Genomic DNA, 21626 nt, shown 5'->3' with positions numbered 1-21626 from the left:
CAACAAGCTCGCTTTTAAGTAGGTTCCTTCATATTTCTTTAGCATTCATTCACAGATTCCAAACTTAACAGATCGACCACTATTATGTTTTACATATTTGCAATATTCTATGTATGTCATGCATTTCATTTAATTTTGTTATATTTGATGAAATTTTTCATCGAGAAATATGAAAATAAATTGAAATTGAAATTGAAATTATTTTTTTTCTCTTATGCTATTGCTTCCCTCTGGTCCTACCTGAAGCCTTTATCTTTTAAACACACATACCCATATACAGGTAACTAAAACGCGATGTACGAGACCATTACCATAAGTGCTCTCATTATTGTCATAAAAGCTGACAATGGACTATAACAGCCATCCCATGGCATGACTGACACCAAAAAAAAATTTTTTTTTTGTTAATTCTTTCTTTTTGTTGTTGTTGTTGTTGTTGTTGTTGTTGTTGTTGTTGTTGTTGTTTAAATACAGGTGGATTATGTTTCAGCAATGTGAAGGTTTTCACAACCGGAACTTTTTTCTTTCGACATCGTGCTATCCATGTCATTGAAATATAATGTCGTTATTGATAAATCGAGAAACAAAATAATTTGTTTGCACTCAGAATCTTTGACAATTTCCTTTCAAACTGATGTTTATTCACTGAAGGAACAAAATACCACAGTGGAAACCTCACAAGAATGACATCTTGCAGATAGACGCGTCCATAATATAGATATGATATCAGTAATACATAATTTCATTTCATTTCATTTATTTTTTCCATCTCCAACAGAACTTGTAAGTACATTTTTCCTTCCACATGAAATATAAATACATATATATGATTTATGTGAATATTACAAAGTGTGATAAGTGGAATTTATAGATATACAAATAACAAAGTGAAAAAGAAATAAGCACACACACACAAAAAAAAAACATTCTGAAATTGCGAAAATGCAGGAGATGGGGGAGGAATGCTGAAGAAGCTAAGTTTGTAGGGTGCATTCCCCCCAAACATATAATAACATCTTATATCACTGATCTTCTACTGAAGAATCCATCTACCTGCATGGTTGTAAATAGCAGATATGGGAGAAGTCAGCCGAAAATAATGTCAACAGAATATAGATCATTAGTTGATAATCAGGAATGATATCATATCAAACGACGGCGTGAGAGCACGTGAGTATTTGAATATTACATAAGTCTCTCCGAGTGTCTGAACATAATATACATAATAGCGTCAATGGTAGTCCATGGGCCAAGAGCCGAAAAATGGGTTATTGGTACCACCCGAGGTGGCAAAACCTTTTTGGTGTCATTTTGTTTGTCGGACATAGATACGCTTATCAAGCTATGATAGCATTTCCAAATGAGTAGCTTAGTCATAATAAATGAATTTTTAACCAATTTGGTATCGTTTTTATATCCCTATACTTCTGAATCGAAACTAACCGCTATACAAATACGAGCACTGCCTTCTGTATGTCCACAGGTGTTCTGTTGTAAACGCGGTGCGCTTAGTCTTTATTCAAGGCAGCGAAGGGAATATCCAAAGGGTTATGATGTCCACAACTGTCACGCGGTGCGCTTAGCCTTTATCTAGAACAATGTACCGTTATCATATCTAAAGTTCCTAATAAAAGGGATTATCTATACTGTTTTTATACCACCCTCTCAACAGATATATCACTCTGTTCATTTACAACATTATTAACTATAATGTATTGTAGTGTACCGTTACATTGTTTTTGCATAATCTTTCATTGTTGGATGGAAATAAAGCGACATTGGCGTGGTATTAGCGTTTTCAACGTAGCGTTTTCACCGGAAAATGATAAATAATTGAAAAAGACGCTAAAATTCATGAGAAATTGCTTTTTGTTGTTGTTGTTGTTTTTAGATAAAGGGATATACACTGTATCATAAGCTTTGGATATTCCCTTCGCCGTCTTGAACATTAGACTAAGCGCTGTGGACATCATAACCCTTGGATATTCCCTTCGCTGCCTTGAATAAAGACTAAGCGCACCGCGTTTACAACAGTGAACATACAGAAGACAGTGCTCTTCTTTGTATAGCGGTTGGTCTCCATTCAGAAGTACAGGGATATAACAACGAAACCAAATTGGTTTAAAATTCATTTACTATGACTAAGCTACTCATTTGGAAATGCTATCATAGCTTGATAAGCATATCTATGCCCGACAAACAAAATGACACCAAAAAGGTATTGCCACCTCAGATGGTACCAATATCTGGCCTGGCCCATGGACTATGGGCCCGATATACTCAGTAGTCCTTTGCCGTTGTGACTGTCACACCAAGTCATATTCAGAGCCCACACCGGTATTAGTGCGTTATTTGTCACGCCATGAGTTTGAGAAAATGAGTTCTGTTATGGTTTACGCTTGTTTTTTTCTCTCGGGACAGGAACCTGACTGTTAGGCTCTGCTCGATCTTTCAGAAAGAACAGAGAGAGGTAGATAGAAAGGGGAGACTGAGAGAAAATCAAATGTCTTCAAACAGTTTGATAGGTAGGCCCTATATCTCATATAGTTGGTTTATCCAAGGAGGTTTAAGAGTTGGAGTTCCAACTGGCTGTAATTACTCAAACAGTTGTCAGATTTCTGTTGATGTACAAAATAATTCCACAGGTGCACTTGTGCCTTTGATGATCGATGTTCGACGCCGCCGTCTTGCTGAGCAATCTGAAGATTCATTTTGAACGTTATTATCATGTTGGCCATATTTCACTTATTTATTTATTAAATGAAATGAAATTTCACATAATGATAAAGCATGTAAAACAAAAGTCAATCCCGTCCAGAAAGTTGTGCAAAAGTGTAAATCAGAGCTGTATCATGTGAAAATTTTTAAAACTGTACCATCCTTGAAAGCTGGTTTTATCACTTTTCCCCTTAATTTCCACAAATGAAACTAATTTGGAATAATCTTCAAGTATAATTCTTTATTGATAGACATGTCGGAGTAGTGCCCGGGTATGCCCAGTCGAGTAATTTTCATCTTTATTTCAGTGGGGTTTTTTTTGCCCAATTTCTATTCGCGCGTCCTCGTGTCAGTACAACCTACCTTTTATACGACGGGATAGTGAAAAGTAATTACCATCACAAAGAAATATCTTCTTAGAAAGTGGCTGGTGGTTATGCATTGAGACACAAGTCTATTGTCTTCCTATCTGCGTGGCAGATCCTGTTTGGCACATGCTTCAAATATTTTTGAGTGGCGGCATCGAACATCTAGCAAAGGAAATAAGACAGTTGTGACTCCATTCTCTTGAGCCTCCTTGGTTTATCTAAGATTAATGACTGGTTTAATCATGTTAATGGGTAAAGTGGTGTCGTAATCTGAATTTACGTCAATCGACATCACCAAGTTAACGTGCATTTTTCTTCGTTTCTAGCATCCAAAGAGCGATTTGTAAACATTTCTATAGGGCTTGTTATATCAATTCCATTGTCCACCTGATTTCATTTTATACCCTCCTTAGTTTACAAGTCAAATCCTTTCCACTGTAGAAATTAACTTGTCTTTACAATAATCCGGCATTACAGTCACTCATTTCTAGTCAAATCCATTGTTGAACACATTTGTATCATATACGTTTTAATGACGAAGTAAATAAGTGCATGAGCCACGATAGCTACATCAAGCCCACATAAATTCAGTGATATAATCTATTGTAAAGCTGGAGGAGATTCACATAAAAAGGGACAGCGTTCTTCCCTGGTGGCACGTATGTCATCTAGAGTTTCATCTCGAAGTCTGTTTGGTTCAGGTGCCGTAATGCTCTTTGTGCTCATTCGGCTCGCTGATGGGAGGGCCTGATCCTGGGATCTGGGTCTCGTCAACGACCAGACCACGGAGTTATGTCGACGCGACTGGAAGCAGCAACTGAGTAACTTGTTCGCAATAACGTGCCTAAAAGTTGCATACGTTGTGACGTATACGATCGGATTGATGGCGCTGTTTATTTCAACCATCATGACTGCCAGGAGTGATAGTCTGTTAGGAAACATGGAGGACCACCTTCTGGCATGAAACATCTGGATGTTGAAGGGCAAGAAGCAGACGATGAAGGCGACTACGACGATGAAGACGCGAACAGTGACGCGCATATCGGACGCGCGAGAATGTCGGCTGCGGGCAGATCCGCGCCTGGCCTCACGTCCACCCACTGCCGCCTCTTGATTGGCTATCTGTGTGCGCGCCTGAAATGCGATAACCAAGATTCTCACACTGCACACAGTCATGACTGGTACGGGTACGAAAAAAATCAAGAAATTCGTGACATACGTGTAGGCCAGAGCATCTTCGTAATGTGCCTGTAGGCCGCATTGATAATAATTGACGTCAAACTGAATAATGTGTGGGTTGGTCAGTATAAAACAGCAGGGCAGGGTAAAGGAAGCAGCCCATATCAAGGTCAGGCACATAGCTATCCTGGTCTTTGTAACGATGGTGTGGTAGCGGAGGGGGTGACTTATCTTGAGGCAGCGGTCGATACTCACAAGCGTAAGAGTGCAGGCCGACGCGCCGTAGCACGTGTACGAAACGATGACGACACTGAGACACAGCGGTCGATTGGAGGCGACGATGCATTCGCCGTTGAGCGAACAAACCAGCGACATCGGCAGGTAAAAGACTCCAGTCAGGAAGTCTGCTACGGCCAGGTTGACCAGACACAGAGCTACAGATCCAAAGCAAATCAAACAATGAAATAGTGGTGGTGGTGGTATAGTAGTTGTATTATACATTTCAGTAGTATTAGGAGGAGGAAGAAGAGGAGGAGGGGGAGGAGGAGTACATAATAGTAGCAGTAATAATGATAACAGACCAATGATAATGATGATAACAGTGAGAACAATTAAATTAGAATGACCACAAAAAAACCAATAATGATGGTATATGATTAAAAAGTATAGGACCTGCTGATATAAAGAACTCATTGTTATCATTAGAATTATTGTTATCAACATAAAGAAAACATTCTTCAATAAGTAAATGTCATAATCTATCTACGATGACAGCTGCCTAGTTCCTTCCTAGGAAACAATTAACATAACTTCAATGTGCAACGGACTGTCAATATTTCTGCATATGTATCGACAATAGTATGAGTTTATTTAGTTCTTAAAAGCATCAGAAATCACAGTCGTGCGCATTATGTATAGATTCAAAACTATGGTCGATACAATGCTCAGTCCAAAAATGGCAAAAATTGCCGGAGCCCAACTTTACGAAGGTTGTCTTTTCATTTTCTATCTTGTAAATTTTCAAGTAAACTAATCCGAAGTGCAATCAAATGTTCATCAACATGTGACTTTCAATCATCATTTTTCTCTCCCCTCCCTCTCACACCCACACACACACGTAGACACACACACACACACACACACACACACACACACACACACAAGTTGACAAATCGTATAGATATTCATTTACAAAATACTTCAGAAAATCATTAACCAAATAAGAGGACTATTATTTTGATTCATCAGTGTGGGCATTTCACTACAATTCACGAGAGATCATCTTCGTGACAGTTATTACCTGTTTCATTAAAAAGTTTCCTGGAACTCGTGAAGATGAAGATGGTGACGCTGTTGCCAATGACAACGAGAAACAACAGGATGAGAGTGAAGACGAAGACGTAGTAATTGGGTTCGAGCTGAGGAGTGTTGTTCAATTCGGGCTCATTGGCGGAAACATTGGTATTGGGTGAGGGACGAAGAGCCGCAACGAACGCATCATCACCATGGTAACAGGTAGTACATCCGGGTACGTTGATCATGATTTTTTTTCCTCCTGCACAAAGAAGGAAATTAATCGTTGTTTTTTTTTAAAGCTTATTTTGTAGAAAGTCAAATTAACCAATAAAGGAAGTAACATCTTTTGTAAACCACGATGAATGGCTTATCATACATATTATAGATGAAAGGTCACACAAAAGATATTTGCTTAACGTTTTTGTTTTGAAGAACATTTGTGTCAATGTAACATGTTTAATGTGGAGCGTGTTCGGGTTTTTTCTGTATTTGTTGTATGTCTTGTTTTGTTTTGTGTGTTGTTGTTTTTTGACAAGAACCTTTCCGTGGAGAAAAAAAAATCATCAAAAGGTGTTGTTTTTGTTAACCAATCAATCTATCCATCTGTAGTTGTCATGGAAAATGGATACTTTTCCAATGAAGATTTCATTGTCGTAATCATTGCAATCCTAAAGTTAAATTACATCACCTGTTTTTTATGTCACAGGTCACTGGAAATATCCATTCATCAGGTTAACTTAAACATGAAATATCATGAAACATGATCTGAGTAAAGCAAACTGATGCACTCTTCGCCGGGAGGTCTTCCGCGTGTACGCCGCTTCGCGTGATCCTCTCGCGGGGAGAAATATCTACTCTGAATGGGTGAGAAAGTGCGACACAGTTTGCGCTAACAAAGTGAACATCGCAATGAATGAAACAGTACAGAGACATCCGAAAAAAAAATAATCAAAAGGTGTACCACAAAATAGATGCGAGCCCTCCTCCTCAATAATGCAGCACTGCTTTGTCACATCCAGCTCCGCACCTTACGTAATTCCAATGAGTTCTGAGCCCAAACATGTTTGTGCCCAAGTTTATCAACTGCCTTCACGACTGTAAAAAAGGAAATGAATACAGGAAGCTTACATTTCTTAAATAAAAGCAAGGACGGGGGAGAATTTGATCCCTTCACTTTATTAGATTATCCACCCCGTCAATCTAAACATTCAGACCAAGAGTGATGATGATGATCCAGACAATGTAAAAATAAGCGAGAATTTTACTTGCACCGTATGTGGTTTGTTAATGTTCCACCGCACGTCAATCAAAGAAAGATCTTGTACCACACGTCTGCTTGTATCGGGATATATAATATAACACTACACGACGCTGGAATATACCCAGAGAATGAGAGAAACTATTAAAAAAAGAACACTTTAAATTATTTGCTTGCAGGTATGCGAGCAACCTTGCAAACTGACAGAACGATTTCAGCGCCTAGATATGTAAATTTGATCAAAATTTAATGTAATATTTTGTGTTGTCATATTTGCCCGATTTTTTTCCTTTCATTTGTATTTATTTTCCCGCGAACAGTTACGCTCTTGCAAACGATACAATCAATGTAGGTGGAGCAGAAGGATATTGTAAATCTGTTGTGTCTTTGTCCGCTTCTGAGCATCCGTTACTCTTGGCAACACGCTTTATGGCTTCCATTCCTATAAAGCTTGGCAAACTATGAAACGGCATAATATATGTTTAGCAAATTTTTATAGACAACTTTAATAATGTTTTGGGGTGGTGGTCCAGGGAGCGTCGGTAGGTGATTGGACGTGCACACACATAATATTTTCTGAGACATATGAGGGGAAATTCATTCGTCAAACAGACAGGTGTCCGAATGATTCAGGAGGAAGAGTTAAAATATTTGCTCCCTGTACCATCGAAAGAAAAAAAAAACATAAGAGGCAATGTAAAATGCTACAACAAAAGTTAGGATTTTGACAAGCGAGATGTCCCTGTGTTCTCAAATCATAACATAGCAGATTTTGACAAGAGAGACGCCCCTGTGTTCCCATATAAACACAGCACCATATCAATGACATCAATACTCATGGGAATACCCAACACGTCACTTTAATAAATTTCATTTGCCTCTAACTAGGACTATTTTCATACAAACTGCATCTAATTTTGCTGAAACCAAATTTTTAGATAGTCCATATGATAGTCTACAAGCGTCTCCACATATTACAAGATCTGTCAAAATTAATTTCAGGAAATATTTTGTGATTATCTAAAATTAGTCTGAGTCTCAAATCGTCAAAGTTTACGTTTCATAAATTAACATAATGAAATCTTAAAATTTTGCTGATTCTCTATATGGTTTCAAAAGAATCGGAGCATCAAACTTAATTTTCTTTTAGAATCAAGCAACTGCTCAGCAGCTCCAACCAACCACTGAGTTGGAGGATGATTATTCATTCGTGTATTCATCTCTAAAAGCATGAAAGACATGAAAGAAGATAACCATGCGCGCAAGCGATGTGTATATAGAGGGGAAATATGAAAACGGCGACACGTTTGACACCGTATGAAGAGACCAGCCTAACTATACATATTAAACTACTTTTTTTTAAAAACCATAATATACTACCCTACTTTTTCTTAACAAGCATACTTAATAGTCGTGCACTTCGTAAACTCCAGGGCACGAAAATCATCTGAGAGCCAAACGATAAATTTGCTTAATGAAAACGATGGAAAATATAGAAATGGAACAAAATTTCCTTTTACATTTTGGGATGTGTGGTTTCATCTCTCTAAAAGTATGACCTTTTCCACAGTTCAACTTGTCAGCAATGCATGGACTGCCACGAGTCGGTACGTCGGCTCACCCTTCAATTCAACCGACGGGCTGGCGGAAAGAGCAATGTATCATCGGCAGGTGCGAGTGAAAATGTGATGGTAATGTCGCCATTCCACTTAAGCACGTACAACTTGATACAACTTGAAACGCCAATATTGGGTGAAATACCCCTTCAATAGGATACTCTGGAACAGTTAAATAGGTGTCTCCCTATATCGTAGTAGATATTGTGTATAGTCTATAAACCAATTTAGGGGCTGTTTATAAAGATGATTGTCGGAGTACAAAGTACTTGAAATTTGTGCTTTAGAATAAGTGGCAGAGAAAATATCTACACCTAGTGTGAGAGCCAGTGAACCGGTATATCGAGCTTTCCCGACCAATATATAAATGTAAACCTTTGTATATAGTACCTGGATATATGTACGCATTTTTCGTGTAATTCACACCATGTCCTTTAAGTCACTCTCATTTCTTCATAATAAATCAGTGTCATAAGTTTAAGAAATAACCCTTAGGAGACTCTTCATAATATCCCTAAAGTCATAATTCTCACAATGTTCTGTGCTGTATAATGCGGTACATCAGGAAGGACATTATGAACATGCAGGGGTAAGATGTAGAGAAGAGGTCAGTGATGAAGATTGTTTTGCGTCTTATCTTGTTTTTTTTTTTCATACGGTAGCTATAATAACTGAAGAATATAAGTGAAAACAAAGACTACCATCTCGAATGGATGACAAATACTTCGGAATTTGACCCCATTAGCGTATAGGGCTACTGTGACAGGGGGATTATTAACTAAATTCAATTTAACATCTTGACGTCAGGATAATGACGTGGCGGTAAGCAATATTTTTTAGGGGGAGTACTCCCCAATGTTCCTTTCCCTTTTTTTTTTCCTTTGCAATTGCAAAGTTCTTTGATTAACTTATGATATTTCTTTATATCATTTCTAAAAGATATATACCGTATTTTGTGCCATAAATCTTCAATTTTAGAAACAAAGCTTTAGTATATGGCGTCAATATAGTTACATCAATTGAAATTGTGCTATGAAACTTTCCAAAAAGCTATAAAAAAAAGGAAAAACGCACTAATGTATACTTGTGATCTGCATTCCAGTATAGGATAGTGGTCGTTATGTCGGGGAGGGGAATAAAGATTTCAGACGTATAATTTCATCATCTCTTTTGTTGAGTCGGTCCGGCAAAGGAAAATGGAAGAAAATACATAACAACAACAACAACAACAACAACAACAACGACAACAACTTCATCTACAGTTTAAATACCGTGCATGGTGCACAAGGGACACTTTCAAATATCATTGAAATGATGATTTGACCTTGCCCGCGATACTGACACTGACTGACGTATATAAAAAGCCTTGTATACACACTTTGAAATAGAAGGCACCACTGATTCGTGCATAAAGACACTAGACATAATCTAAAACGATCATGATTACACACAGATATTTGCATATGCATTCATACTGTAAATATTGCGATAATGATGACATTAAAAACTGTGAATAGATTTGTGTTGATCTAATCATGTTACAAGGACCATCATTTCTTACAACCATATAGCTGAATTTTCCATTTCAATTTTTCCTTTATCTGATCATTCAAAATAAGAACAGAATAATGTTATAATTTTTTAACGATATGAAATGAGAAAATCTTCATTACCATGTAAAAAGATTATATATATATATATAGACCCAATATCAAGATAATTTGATAAATATATCATTGCGAGGTACTACGTTTGCGGTAACTGAATTAATCATAAACATTGTAACATTTCAAATATCACGTGGTAACGAAGCAGGCGAAAGTAAGGAAAATATGATAGAACATAATATATACATTGTTATCTCAGTCGTGATTGAATACGGTTCATTATGTTAGTAGTAATCTGTATATGACATGGTTATTGCAAAGTTGCTCAAAAGTATACGCACATGATGCCAATCTCTTCTGTTAAATCAGCTAATTATCGAAATATTTAACTTCGACATTGACGTCTGTAAAACTCATTTATTTCTGGTGGCGAGCGCTAATTGATATGAACTTCGAATTCAAGCATGGTAGTGGTGCTTCGTATATCAAAATCATAAAGGGGTACAGAGTTCACTATAATTGCTATACCCCCTCAAATAACAACAAGAAGGTGCAAGGAACTTGAACGAATTGGATTGTTTGGGGTGGGGTGGTGAATAATAGCTCGACCTTTCGTCAAAGTAGGTCAGAGAGGTTGTGAGAGGGTTTGTGTGATTAGATTGTTTGACTGTGTTCATCTACTTGATAGCTTACAAAGACTATCGTTTAGTGGTCACATCAAAATTTGAGGTTATCCCTTGAACAGAGGTCGAGAGTTATGTTCAAGCAGTCACTGTTCTTTATACGGAAATCAGTTATACATGAGTTTCATAGACTACGTGCAAAATTATTGCAAAGAGAAAAACCAGTTTGAATGAAATTCAGACAAAAAATACAATGGAGCGGCGAAAGCTTGATCAACATTGAACAAACAGATAAAAATTTAACTAATTTTTCGCATTGTCATTTAAAATCTCTTGGTCATATCACGCACACAATATTATCGAAAAGACCGTCTTGGTCTGTTTTTATACATCTGGCATCACTTGCGCTTGAATTCTTTATTGCTTTGTACGAAAACGACCAATATGTATATTTGTATAAATCACGAAATCTCTCTACGCCAAGAGGGATATGAAAGCATTTAGCTGTCAACATCCTGAACACAATACTCGGTATCACAAGGAGAAAACATAACTACCTTCGAAACAAATTAATTCTGTAATATTTCACATATCATTCAAGTGTTTTGTATACAGCGCATTTCAGTCACGTGACCAATTCAAGGGGGGTATTTTCAGGTGCCTTTAAGACACTTATAGTCTACTGACGGAATTTTACATGGTTATAGAATTCCATGCTGCTCGTGTTTCACTGCGCCTTCATAAGATGTAACTTTAAAGGGATGGTACAGTATTGGTGGAGATGAGAATTGGGTTTTTAACTTTTTTGCGAGATGCCAAGAAAACACTTGTGAAATAGTACAGAGCATACCCTTTTATGAGGAATTCAAAGTTTATTTGATGAAAATCGAGTTTGGAATGACTGAAATACCCAAAAACAAAGTAAAATAAAGCAATCGTGATAAAAGGTGGGTCCCACACTTGTTAGAATCGCTCTGTTATGGGTATCTCAGCCGTTTCAAAACCAAGTTTCATCAAATAAACGTTTAATTCCTCATGGAATTACATGCTCTTTCATTATTATTTCATGAGAGGTTTCTCGTTATCGCACCAAAAAATGTTAGAAACCTGAAATTAGGTCTCAACCAAAACTATACTATCCCTTTAACCTGTGGAGGCGTTTTCTTTTGTACCATGCATGTCTTCAGTAAATCATCATTACCTATTTCAGTAATGATATAAACAGTGAAAATAATTGGTATTCAACTATTGATGAGTATGATTGTCATTTCGCATGTATCAATTGCCAATAACTACACTTGTTTCTGAGGTATAGGCCTATTCAAACAAAATTCAACGTAACAAGCACATACACACACGCACATACACATCCAACATATTATGCACTTGCTCATAAAAGCCATCAGATAGTCACATAGTTTTAAATTGCCGGAAAAAGATTACCTGTTACTGAGCTGAAAGATGACAAACACATCTACTCAACTTCAGCTTTCAGGCTGGCTTCATCTTTTTAAACCCAGATTGAGATTTTATGGAGAAAATCAATCAATAAATAATAATATACTCACCAAATGTACACCATCAGCAATGTTCCTAGCTTTTCAAAAAGTCACTCCTTACATCATTAAAAAAAGAAAGAAAGAAGGTGATTCTGCAATCAGCATTCATGGATAGATAGAGCTTTTCAGACCGAGATATACCGCACATCTGTCCCGACGAGCTAAAGGCAATCAAAACATTTCGGGGTTACGACTTCTGACCTGTTGGCAAATCAGTTCAAAATATGACGCTACGCGATATCCACAGGAGGTTGTGATAACTGGAAAAATGTCAATGACGTAAAATTTCAATCAAAGGGAGGCCAGTGCGAATGAATTCCTTCCATTTTGACTGACTGTTTTGCTGGCATCTTGCAACTATAGAGTGCAGCAAAACTCTGTCAAGCCTGCCGAGTTTAGCCCGCCGATCAGTTTGACGCGACTCTATACCTTGCTCAGGCAATCAAGTCGTGATAACAATATCCATATCTGCTCCAATCACACTCGTATCATATTTACAAAAAGGGTAAGGTCACGCACGATAACAGTGTTGCCGTCAGATAAATCGCGCCGAATTTTGCAAAGGGGCAAAACTTCGGGCCGAACAGTCTTGTAAACAAATCGTAAAGAATTTCCGCATGGCTGAGATTGTAGGAGTGTAAATCATAGATCAGACAACCGATTCCTAGACTTGACACGTCAGGCATCCATGGATGAGAGAAATGGATACTTACCCGAATTTTTATCCCATCCCGACGATGGACTTTGTGGCTCTAGCAATGTTGTCCCAAAGAGTGCATCATCTTGTCGGGCAAGGCGTTTGAGTGAGTTACATTCTCAATGTAATTGGATCAATTTTGATTATTATGCTGTGACGTCTTATACATGAGGTTGTGTATGAAAAGTTACTTTGCGCTTTGCAGCCCTCGGAGGCGACGGAGTCATTAATTTTGTACCTCCGTCAGTTCAAGAACACGACTGGAGACAATTTAACTTATCTTTTTGATTTAATGTCATACAGCAGCCATGGATCACATACACAAGTAAAAGATGCATTTATTCATTTTTAAAAGAACATGAGAGCACATAAAGGCCCATGAAGAAAAAAAAATAGCGTGCATAGCTATGCAATCAAACTCTCGACATGTCTTCGCGTCGTTTATAACGTTTCCTCTGAAAATAGCTCAAAAATATTGGAAAATTAATCAAGGAGTTTGAATGTTTTCCATCAATCCAATGACGCGGATATGCATCAATCCCCCTCCGCCCCCTCCCCCAAAAAATCCAATTTCCTTTTGTCGTAAAAACTGACATCAATCTTGTCCTATGTCAACGGTCTCTTTGCCGTCATACACGAAGTAGAAAAAGGAGAGGTACAGTATAGTGTTGTGATATTATCTTGTCACATTTATATACACTATCGTCACAAGTTTGTATTTTATGTAATGTCTAATGTGTGTTTGTTTCCATGTGCTTCTGATTGAGTGTGGGTTAAGTAAGTGTGTGTTTGTGTGTGTGTGTGTGTGTGTGTGTGTGTGTGTGTGTGTGAGTGTGTGTGTGCCGTTGAGTATTCAAGTACTGGAGGGTTGGCATTGGTTCGAATACTCTCTCCCTCTCTCTCGCTCGGCGCAAAATACGGTTTTCATGGTTAACCGTTAACAGTAAGGAACACAATCCCCCCCCCCCCACACACACACACAAACACACACATGTACACACACATACAAATTTATAATTATGATAGCTAGCTAGCTAGATAGATAGATATAGATAGATAGATAGATAGATAGATAGATAGATAGATAGATAGAGATAGATATGTATATAATCACGAAGATAATAGACAAGATTCTATGTTTCAGTTCTCGTGGATGAGATGACTTCACTTGCAATGGGGGATATATTCCACTATAGTTTTGCTAAACTTTTTCATAAATTACGATGAAAACCAGAACGAGCCTGTGCTGCAATATCAATTTAACGAATATGAAGTTGGTGACACAATGTTGGAAAAAAAAAGAAAGAAATGTTTGTAACCACAAAATCGTACACCCTCATGTCGTAATGGGTTAGCGTGTCAACCACCACTTAAATTTGGCGAACGCGTAACTCGGAGGAGCTGTGGAACATTAATCACCCGTCACTTTTAGTATGTCGCCATTAGAGTCGGTGAACTGACCATATGAAGTGTCGATCATTTATTTACATTAGCAGGCCATTTAACGGGCCTGGCTTAAAAGCGTTCAGCGAAATGACACTCCATCTTTAAGTTCAAATTGATTAACTTCAACGTTTTAAGTGAAATCAAAGAAATAGAATGGTAGACTCACCATGTAAATCGATCATAGAATAAGAAAGTCATGGGGTTTCACATGCATTTATGAAAGAGTTGAATATCCGTCGCAGCAATGTATACACATTAGATGAAGCGATTATGTCATCACTCTAAAATTTCCCTTTCCGTTTGTACGTTTAAACTGCAATGAGAATCGAGTTTTGAGGATGCATGTACAGCCCTTTTCCTTCAGAAAAGTTTACAATAATGTGGAGAAAATCATTTTGTTACATGATTTTTAGCATATCAATGGGAAACTTGTAATGTTATCCACTCACGCATATATAAGTATATGAATATGTATTGTATAATATATATATATATATATATATATATATATATATATGTATATATATATATATGTATATATATATATATATATATATATATATATATATATGTATATATTTATATATTTAATGTGCTTGTGCGTGTGTGTGTGTGTGTGTGTGTGTGTGTGTGTGTGTGTGTGCATGTGTGTGTTTACAGCTGCTCTTGTACATTGATGAATCCGACGCTGGCGGCTATCACGTGACACAGGATTTACATTTCCATCTATATACACCAATCCTTACACATCTGCACATCGTCACACTCTCCTTGTATCCAGTCTCCACCACTTGCACTTTATCTCATCCAAGACCAAACACATCCGGACACGGGGGAGGGGAGGCAAAAGTACTCCTATGCCCTTATATCTAAATTCGTAAAATTTCACTTTTCTTTACCTAAATCGTAACATAATGGTATTATGTTTATAACCTTCATACAATCTTTTAATATTCACTTTGTGTAGTCATTAATTGTACCACAAAATGGCATACTCTAAAATATCTAAGAGGCAACTGAACGGTTGTCCTTTGCTGCATACGACCCTGATCCCATTCCCATTGAAACAAATGTTCTTCAAACACCTCACATTTCTCCTTCACGCCATCTCCTCCTTCAATTTACATTGTATCTCTCCCTCTCTTTATAATCGCCGCACCGTTAACTCATATCAACACTGCACATTCTGACCAACCTCTCAACTCCTACTTCTTGTCCAAATGCTAGCTCCATCTCCTTCCTTCAACTCCAACCCGAGCTTCTGCACAACAAACATTTCTTCATTACGGAACCCCTATGCTTCTCTCTTTCCCTCCAACTACTAACTCTTCCCCCTCACTGCTCTATCTCTCCCAAACAATCCGTCGTCTGCCTTCCCATCATTATGCCATCCCAACTCTCCCTGTACATCCGATCTCTGCGCCACCAGCCCCAATAGCCCCACCCCCTCCTCCGTCTTTCCACTTCCAGGAGTGCCAGTGAAGAGTACTGATAATCTTGACATATGCCTACTTGGCATGCACAACAGCCATTTGTCTTGCATAAAATCAATCATTCCGGAGCGTGCCGGCTCTTGAGTTCAGCCAAAGATGACTTTGATCCGCAGCTTGCTAACTAAGCGCAGAAATTAAACATATCGCTTGAGGAGTGTGTGACTACGCAGAAGCGACGGGGAAACCAAGCCCCCCACCAATTTAAACTGGCCTGCACCTATTTTTGCGAAAGGTAGGCCACTTTGTCAATTTGTCATCCCTGACCAAGAAATGACCAACGTCTCATGACTTTGCGTTCTGTTTATTACTTTCTGGTATGCTAATGTCTGTCTTTATTTACCGAAACAAAAACAAGACACACAACAACAACAACATGAAGAGACCAGAAGAAAACGAACAAACCACACACAAGAAGTTGCAATAAAACATTATGATCCTAATATTGTGGACCTAAACAGAATCTATCATGATGATTCAGGAGATATATCACAAAGGAACGAAATGACTGAAATGACACAATGATCCTTTCCGCTTGTACATGGAATTGACACATTAGAGTACATCCGCATACTACTCTATACTCTTCAGGAACGTAAGTATTACTCACAGTACTCCCTGCATCTGAATGAGCTGCATGACAATTTTGATATTTTAAAAGTTGGACAATAGGTTCTTAAAGAAGACTTGTATACTTTGAAAGAACTTTGCAAGATGCCACCCGTATTAGCCAAAATGAGAAATATCTAGGACCTGTTGCATAAAATGTGAACAATTCTGGTAAGAACTGAAAACCCAGGTTAGTGCGATTCCCCCATTGATTTTACACAGGAAAACTCTGTTAAAAAATCAACATGAGTTTTTCTAAGCTAAAAAGTTTTTGGCAACAGACCCCTGGTTCATCATTTAAGCTTTACAACATTTTTGAGAGCAATGTGACATGGTGTATTTCATTTTGATCTATATTTTAATACGAAAATTTGACATTTACCTTTACATGTTTTTTTCACTTACTAAAAATGCTGTAGACGTGGTAGAGAAGATGCATCTACGAGTATAAGTAAGTTTTTGTTATTAATAATGTGATGATACACGGTCTTGATAATGGTTATGGGTGTTTTTCCCTTTGCGGATTTCAAGAGCTCATGATCAGGTCCGCTTGTGAATGTGCCTTGGTTAGTTTTGATAAAGACTCTGAATACTTTAGTTTGTGTAAGAAAATAATGTTTATGAGAAGTTAATGAGAAATCAAGTTCTCATGACACATCACAAAGATAACACAATGGATGATCCAAGTGGAAATAACTTTAAAGGGGAAGGCTAGTAACTGATCAGTGGGAATAAGTGGGTATGCTGGGAGATGATTGTTCCAATCCTTGGGATTCATTCAAGAGTTCATTGTATATCTATTGTTGTGTGAAAATGATTTGCTTTAGAATGGTCTCATATTCAAGTAATGTGCAGTTTAATGCTTCCAGGTTAGCGTCCCTGGTCAGTGACGGAGCATTAATCTGCACATTACTTGAATATGAGACCGTTCTGAAGCAAATCATTTTCACACAACAATAGATATACAATGAACTCTTGAATGAATCCCACAAGGATTGGAACAATCATCTCCCAGCATTTCCACTGATTCCCACTGATCAGTTACTAGCCTTCCCCTTTAAAAAGACCTATCATCAACTTGAGATAAAGATTTGAAAATTCTTTACGACATTTGAATGCGTAACAGAACTTTAGAGATAAAATAAAAATGCTAATTTTTCTGAGCGCATATGGGTCTCATCTGTAATAAGACTATTCCTGCATTGAACCATCGCTTTGCATGAAAAGGGACCAGTTGTATCTGGAATTCACTTAAGCTTTTACTAGGTGCTAAATTCATGTGCAAAGAATTGTCCGAATATCAAGGACTCGAAAAGGACATAGTCAGTTAACGAACAACATTATAAAGTTGACTAAATGAATCTAAAAACTTATCATCAAGCCCAAGTCAGCCCTGGCCTATACTGTAAGTAGCTTTACACAGTGCGTTCATATGAAACCCATATATAATTCCGTGTAACTCCGAAGGATGAAAATTGTCCATTTAGGTGATACATGAATCATATTCTGCAAGCCACAGATGAGGCTATACTAATTAAGGCGAAGGAGAGAGTCTCTTTCACTACAATGTGCTGCTCTGCCAGGACATGTAGATACGAACGTCACCAGCAGATCACACGAAGAAATATTGCTTCCGTGTCTATATAGTACACCCTCAAACCAGGCAAAATGAGTTTATGTCATCACGTACGAATTCATTAGAAGAGAATTCATACTGATTTCAGATTCTCAGAGTGTGTCGACGGGGAGATCACAGCGTCCGCATTCTGTCGACTCTGAGAACGGTCACGTGGTGGCAAACTCGTCACCGTCCAAATCAGGGAGTTAGATCTTGTGGAACGTCCGCAGACTTTCGTCAGTTTCCTGGCCAGGGCTCGTCGAAATGTAGCATAGGTGGTGACGTAGATAATGGGATTCATAGCACTATTCATTTCAACCATTGTCAGTGCTGCTAGGGATATTTTGCTGGGAAATGTCTTCGAAGTCCTTCTCGCGTACACCAGCTCTGTACAGTAAGGCATAAAGCACACGATGAAGACGAAAACGACGACAAAAATGCGAACGGCGACGCGCATGTCCGTTGTGACGGGACGACGCGAATGGATTCCGTTCGCCGGATTACGCGCATCCATGACCGCCTCCTGGCTCCGAATCTGGCATCGTGCCCGATGAGCGATAATAGCAATTCTCAGACTACAAACAGTCATTACACACACTGGACACACAAAGAAAGCAAAGTCTATGAAGTACGTGTACGCAAGTGCATCTTCGTGAGTTGGCTGCAATCCGCAGTGATAGTAATCAACGTCGTATGTTATGATGTGTGGATTGTACATTATGAAGGATGAAGTGGCGGTAAACACCACTATCCACACGAGGACCAAACTGGTAATCGTTCTCCTCTTGGTGAAGATGGCGTGGTAGCGGAGTGGTCGACTCAGCTTCAGATATCGATCGATACTGACGATGATGAGGGTGCAGCCGGACACGCCCACGTAGGAGTACGAAAGGATGACGACCGTGAGACACGCGGCTCGACTGGATCGAACGAGACATTCGCCTCGTAGAGCACAAGGCAGCCCGAAAGGAGCAAATGTGATACCCGTCATGAAGTCAGCTATGGCCAGATTTATCAAGCAGAGTGCTGTCAAAAACAAAACAAAGTAAAACAAATAGAAACAAAGCAGATATCATAGCATAAGCAACTCACAGAACAATTAAATTTATGCGTAATTTTGAATTTCACCAAATATGTTTTGGTGATGCTCGTTATTCTGAAGGTTCGTTAATCCGAAAATGGCACAAGGTTTGTTAATTCGAAAATTAATAGAAGGTGCATACTTTGGACTTACGAACCTTATATTACTTTACCGAAGTGTATTCCATTTTCGGATCAACGAACCTTTGAAATAATGCAACAAATAGTTCGGAGTAAAGAACCCTTTTTCATTTGCAGATTCGGGAATATTTAGGCACAGGGAATTGGTGTGTTTCAGAATAACGAACCTGATTTCATTTTTGTTTTAGAAAACCATCGGAATAATGAATTTCATTTAATTCTTTCGGAACATCGAAACTCCGGAAAGACGTACATTATTTCTTTTTTGGATTAACGAATTTTCGGAATAACGAACCTTGCTTTATTCTTGGATTATAGAAGCTTCAGAATAGTGAACTTTATTTCATTATTGGATTAACGAACCCTTGAAACAATGCCATAAGTGTTTCCCAAATGTTCGGATTAAAGAACAGTTTTTCATTTTCGGATTAGTGAACATCTAGGCAAAGAGAGTTTGTTCGTTTCGGAATAACGAACTTTTGGAATAACTAACCTTATTTTTTCGGAATAACGAAAATTATTTCATGTTCGGATTAACGAACCTTTGGAATACAGAAGCTTCTGAATAAAGAACTACTACTGTCAACGAAACCAGGATACTACCACAAGCGGTAGTGGACATCTCCAAGTACCTGTTTGGTTGAAGAGCTTGGGCGTGGTCCAAAAGATGAAGATTGTCAGGCTGTTACCAATCACGATGACGAGCATGAGCACGAAGGAAAAGGTGAAGAAGGCGTAGTTGGGTGGGGTGACAACGGACTCGTCATCAGCCGCTTCATGGCCGATTGGTAGCTGGCTGGTGTTTGAAAGTTGAAGAGCCATGCTCGTGGAGGTATCACTATGATAATCGTGATAAACATAATGATCCTGGCTAAGCATTATGTGTCATACCTGCGGTCGAAAGTCAAATGATGGCAATCAGTACGTTACGTGGTAAATAAGTCGTAAGTTGTAAAACTTGTAAAAGATATCATGTTCACCTAATTACATTAAGACATGAAAAAAAAATCAACAATAATTTACAGACTGTGTACTTTGCATTTTTTCGCTCTTTGAATCTTTTTCTTTCATCGGCAAATAGCTCTGATCGATGTTGTTATCTAACCAGGGAGGTGCATGGAAGAGAGACACTCCTGATCTAACTCAGACAACTTATAGACAATGATATAGAGTAGAGTCAGAGAAATCCGTAGTCATATTTCTCAGAAAAAGAGAGCTTGGGTTTCGTTTTCTATTAGGGGGAAAGGGTTGTCAAGGAATACACATGAGCCGCATTTACACTTACTAACATCGCGATTTTTAAAATCGCGATATTTTGGTCCACCGTTTACACTTGCGCAAAAGCATGCGAAGTTTGAGCTTCACGAAACATCGCGATTTTTTGGTCGGTAGTGCGCATGCGTAATTTACCTCTTTTCAACACGGTAGCTGAGTGGAAGCGCGCGCTATTCTGTTCGTTTTCACTGCATGCAGTGCAGTATTTATATTGACGTATTTTGATCACAGCTAGCTGGTTGGATTGTTGAGCCAGGGCTTTTTATCAGTACAATGCACACATAAATTTGTGCTTCTCGAGACTGTTTACTTACGGTAAAACTATATAGCTTGCTATATTAGATCACATACGTAGAAGGTGTGTAAAACTTAATCTACAGCAGCATTCAGGAGGATCATGAAATTTTGCCGATATGACGAAAGTGAGAAGTAGGACTTGGAAGTTAGGACTGGTATTTTATCAGGCGACAGCAAGAACTCACACTTGTTACGTACTCCAGCTGTATTCCACAAACAACGTATATCGAGAGCAGTACGGGCACTCCCACAATCTGAATCAACGCATTTTCTGGGAGAACATTATTTTGTTAAGTCGTCATGGGGTGATGATACGTGGTTGGAGAACTTAAGTTTTGTTACTACAATGTAGTAGTAGATTTCACGTACTAGTTTCAGCAGGGAGAGGGAGGTGAGAGACCACGAGCCGATCGAGGATCGGCCGTTCAGACCTGTACACAGCTGTCTATACTGTGTGTACTAGTACTCTGGCCAGTGACCGACCAGGGAGGTGAGAGGAAATTACCCTGGACCGACGTACTCTCTACACGTTCCAAAGAGGGATCGGGAGCGCGCGTAAACTCCCGGTGCAATCCGATACCGAAAGTCACGTGATGAAAAATCGCGATATTTCTGCAGCTTGGGTTTACACTCGCTAACTTCGCCTCAAACTTCGCGATGTTTCAAAAAATCGCACTCCGGCTGGCGATTTTTCTGGCGATGTTTCGAGGGCGTTTGGGTGTAGTTGCTTAGCAACTTACACCCAAATG

The 21626-nt window shown here is 38.6% G+C and overlaps 2 protein-coding genes across 2 annotated transcripts; both read right to left on the bottom strand.

Moving 5' to 3' along the window:
* Window positions 1-3686: 3686 nt before the first annotated feature.
* LOC139733089 (adenosine receptor A3-like) lies at window positions 3687-5971 on the bottom strand. The gene is made up of 2 exons (XM_071643930.1): window positions 5566-5971; window positions 3687-4699 (listed from the first exon to the last, which is right to left on the bottom strand). The coding sequence occupies exons 1-2, from the start codon at window positions 5804-5806 to the stop codon at window positions 3687-3689; spliced, it is 1254 nt and encodes a 417-aa protein (XP_071500031.1). The 5' UTR covers window positions 5807-5971.
* Window positions 5972-18175: 12204 nt separating this feature from the next.
* LOC139733087 (adenosine receptor A1-like) lies at window positions 18176-20127 on the bottom strand. Its single transcript, XM_071643929.1, has 2 exons — window positions 19938-20127; window positions 18176-19110 (listed from the first exon to the last, which is right to left on the bottom strand). Exons 1-2 carry the CDS (start codon window positions 20125-20127, stop codon window positions 18176-18178), a joined length of 1125 nt encoding a protein of 374 aa, XP_071500030.1.
* Between the last annotated feature and the right edge of the window lie 1499 nt (window positions 20128-21626).

The sequence above is a fragment of the Diadema antillarum genome, unplaced genomic scaffold, assembly GCF_040938485.1.
Source record: "Diadema antillarum isolate AM-2024a unplaced genomic scaffold, OU_Dant_1.0 seq00000460_RagTag, whole genome shotgun sequence".
Lineage (NCBI taxonomy): Eukaryota > Metazoa > Echinodermata > Echinoidea > Diadematoida > Diadematidae > Diadema > Diadema antillarum.
Note: the sequence above shows the minus strand (reverse complement) of the source record. Positions and strands in the feature narration are given on the sequence as shown.

Coding starts and splice junctions, on each gene's coding strand:
- LOC139733089 (XM_071643930.1), bottom strand. CDS start 5,806: ATGATCAACGTACCCGGATGTACTACCTGTTACCATGGTGATGATGCG. Junction 4,700..5,565: donor GAAACTTTTTAATGAAACAG/GTAATAACTGTC, acceptor TTGGATCTGTAG/CTCTGTGTCTGGTCAACCTG.
- LOC139733087 (XM_071643929.1), bottom strand. CDS start 20,127: ATGGCTCTTCAACTTTCAAACACCAGCCAGCTACCAATCGGCCATGAA. Junction 19,111..19,937: donor CAAGCTCTTCAACCAAACAG/GTACTTGGAGAT, acceptor TGTTTTTGACAG/CACTCTGCTTGATAAATCTG.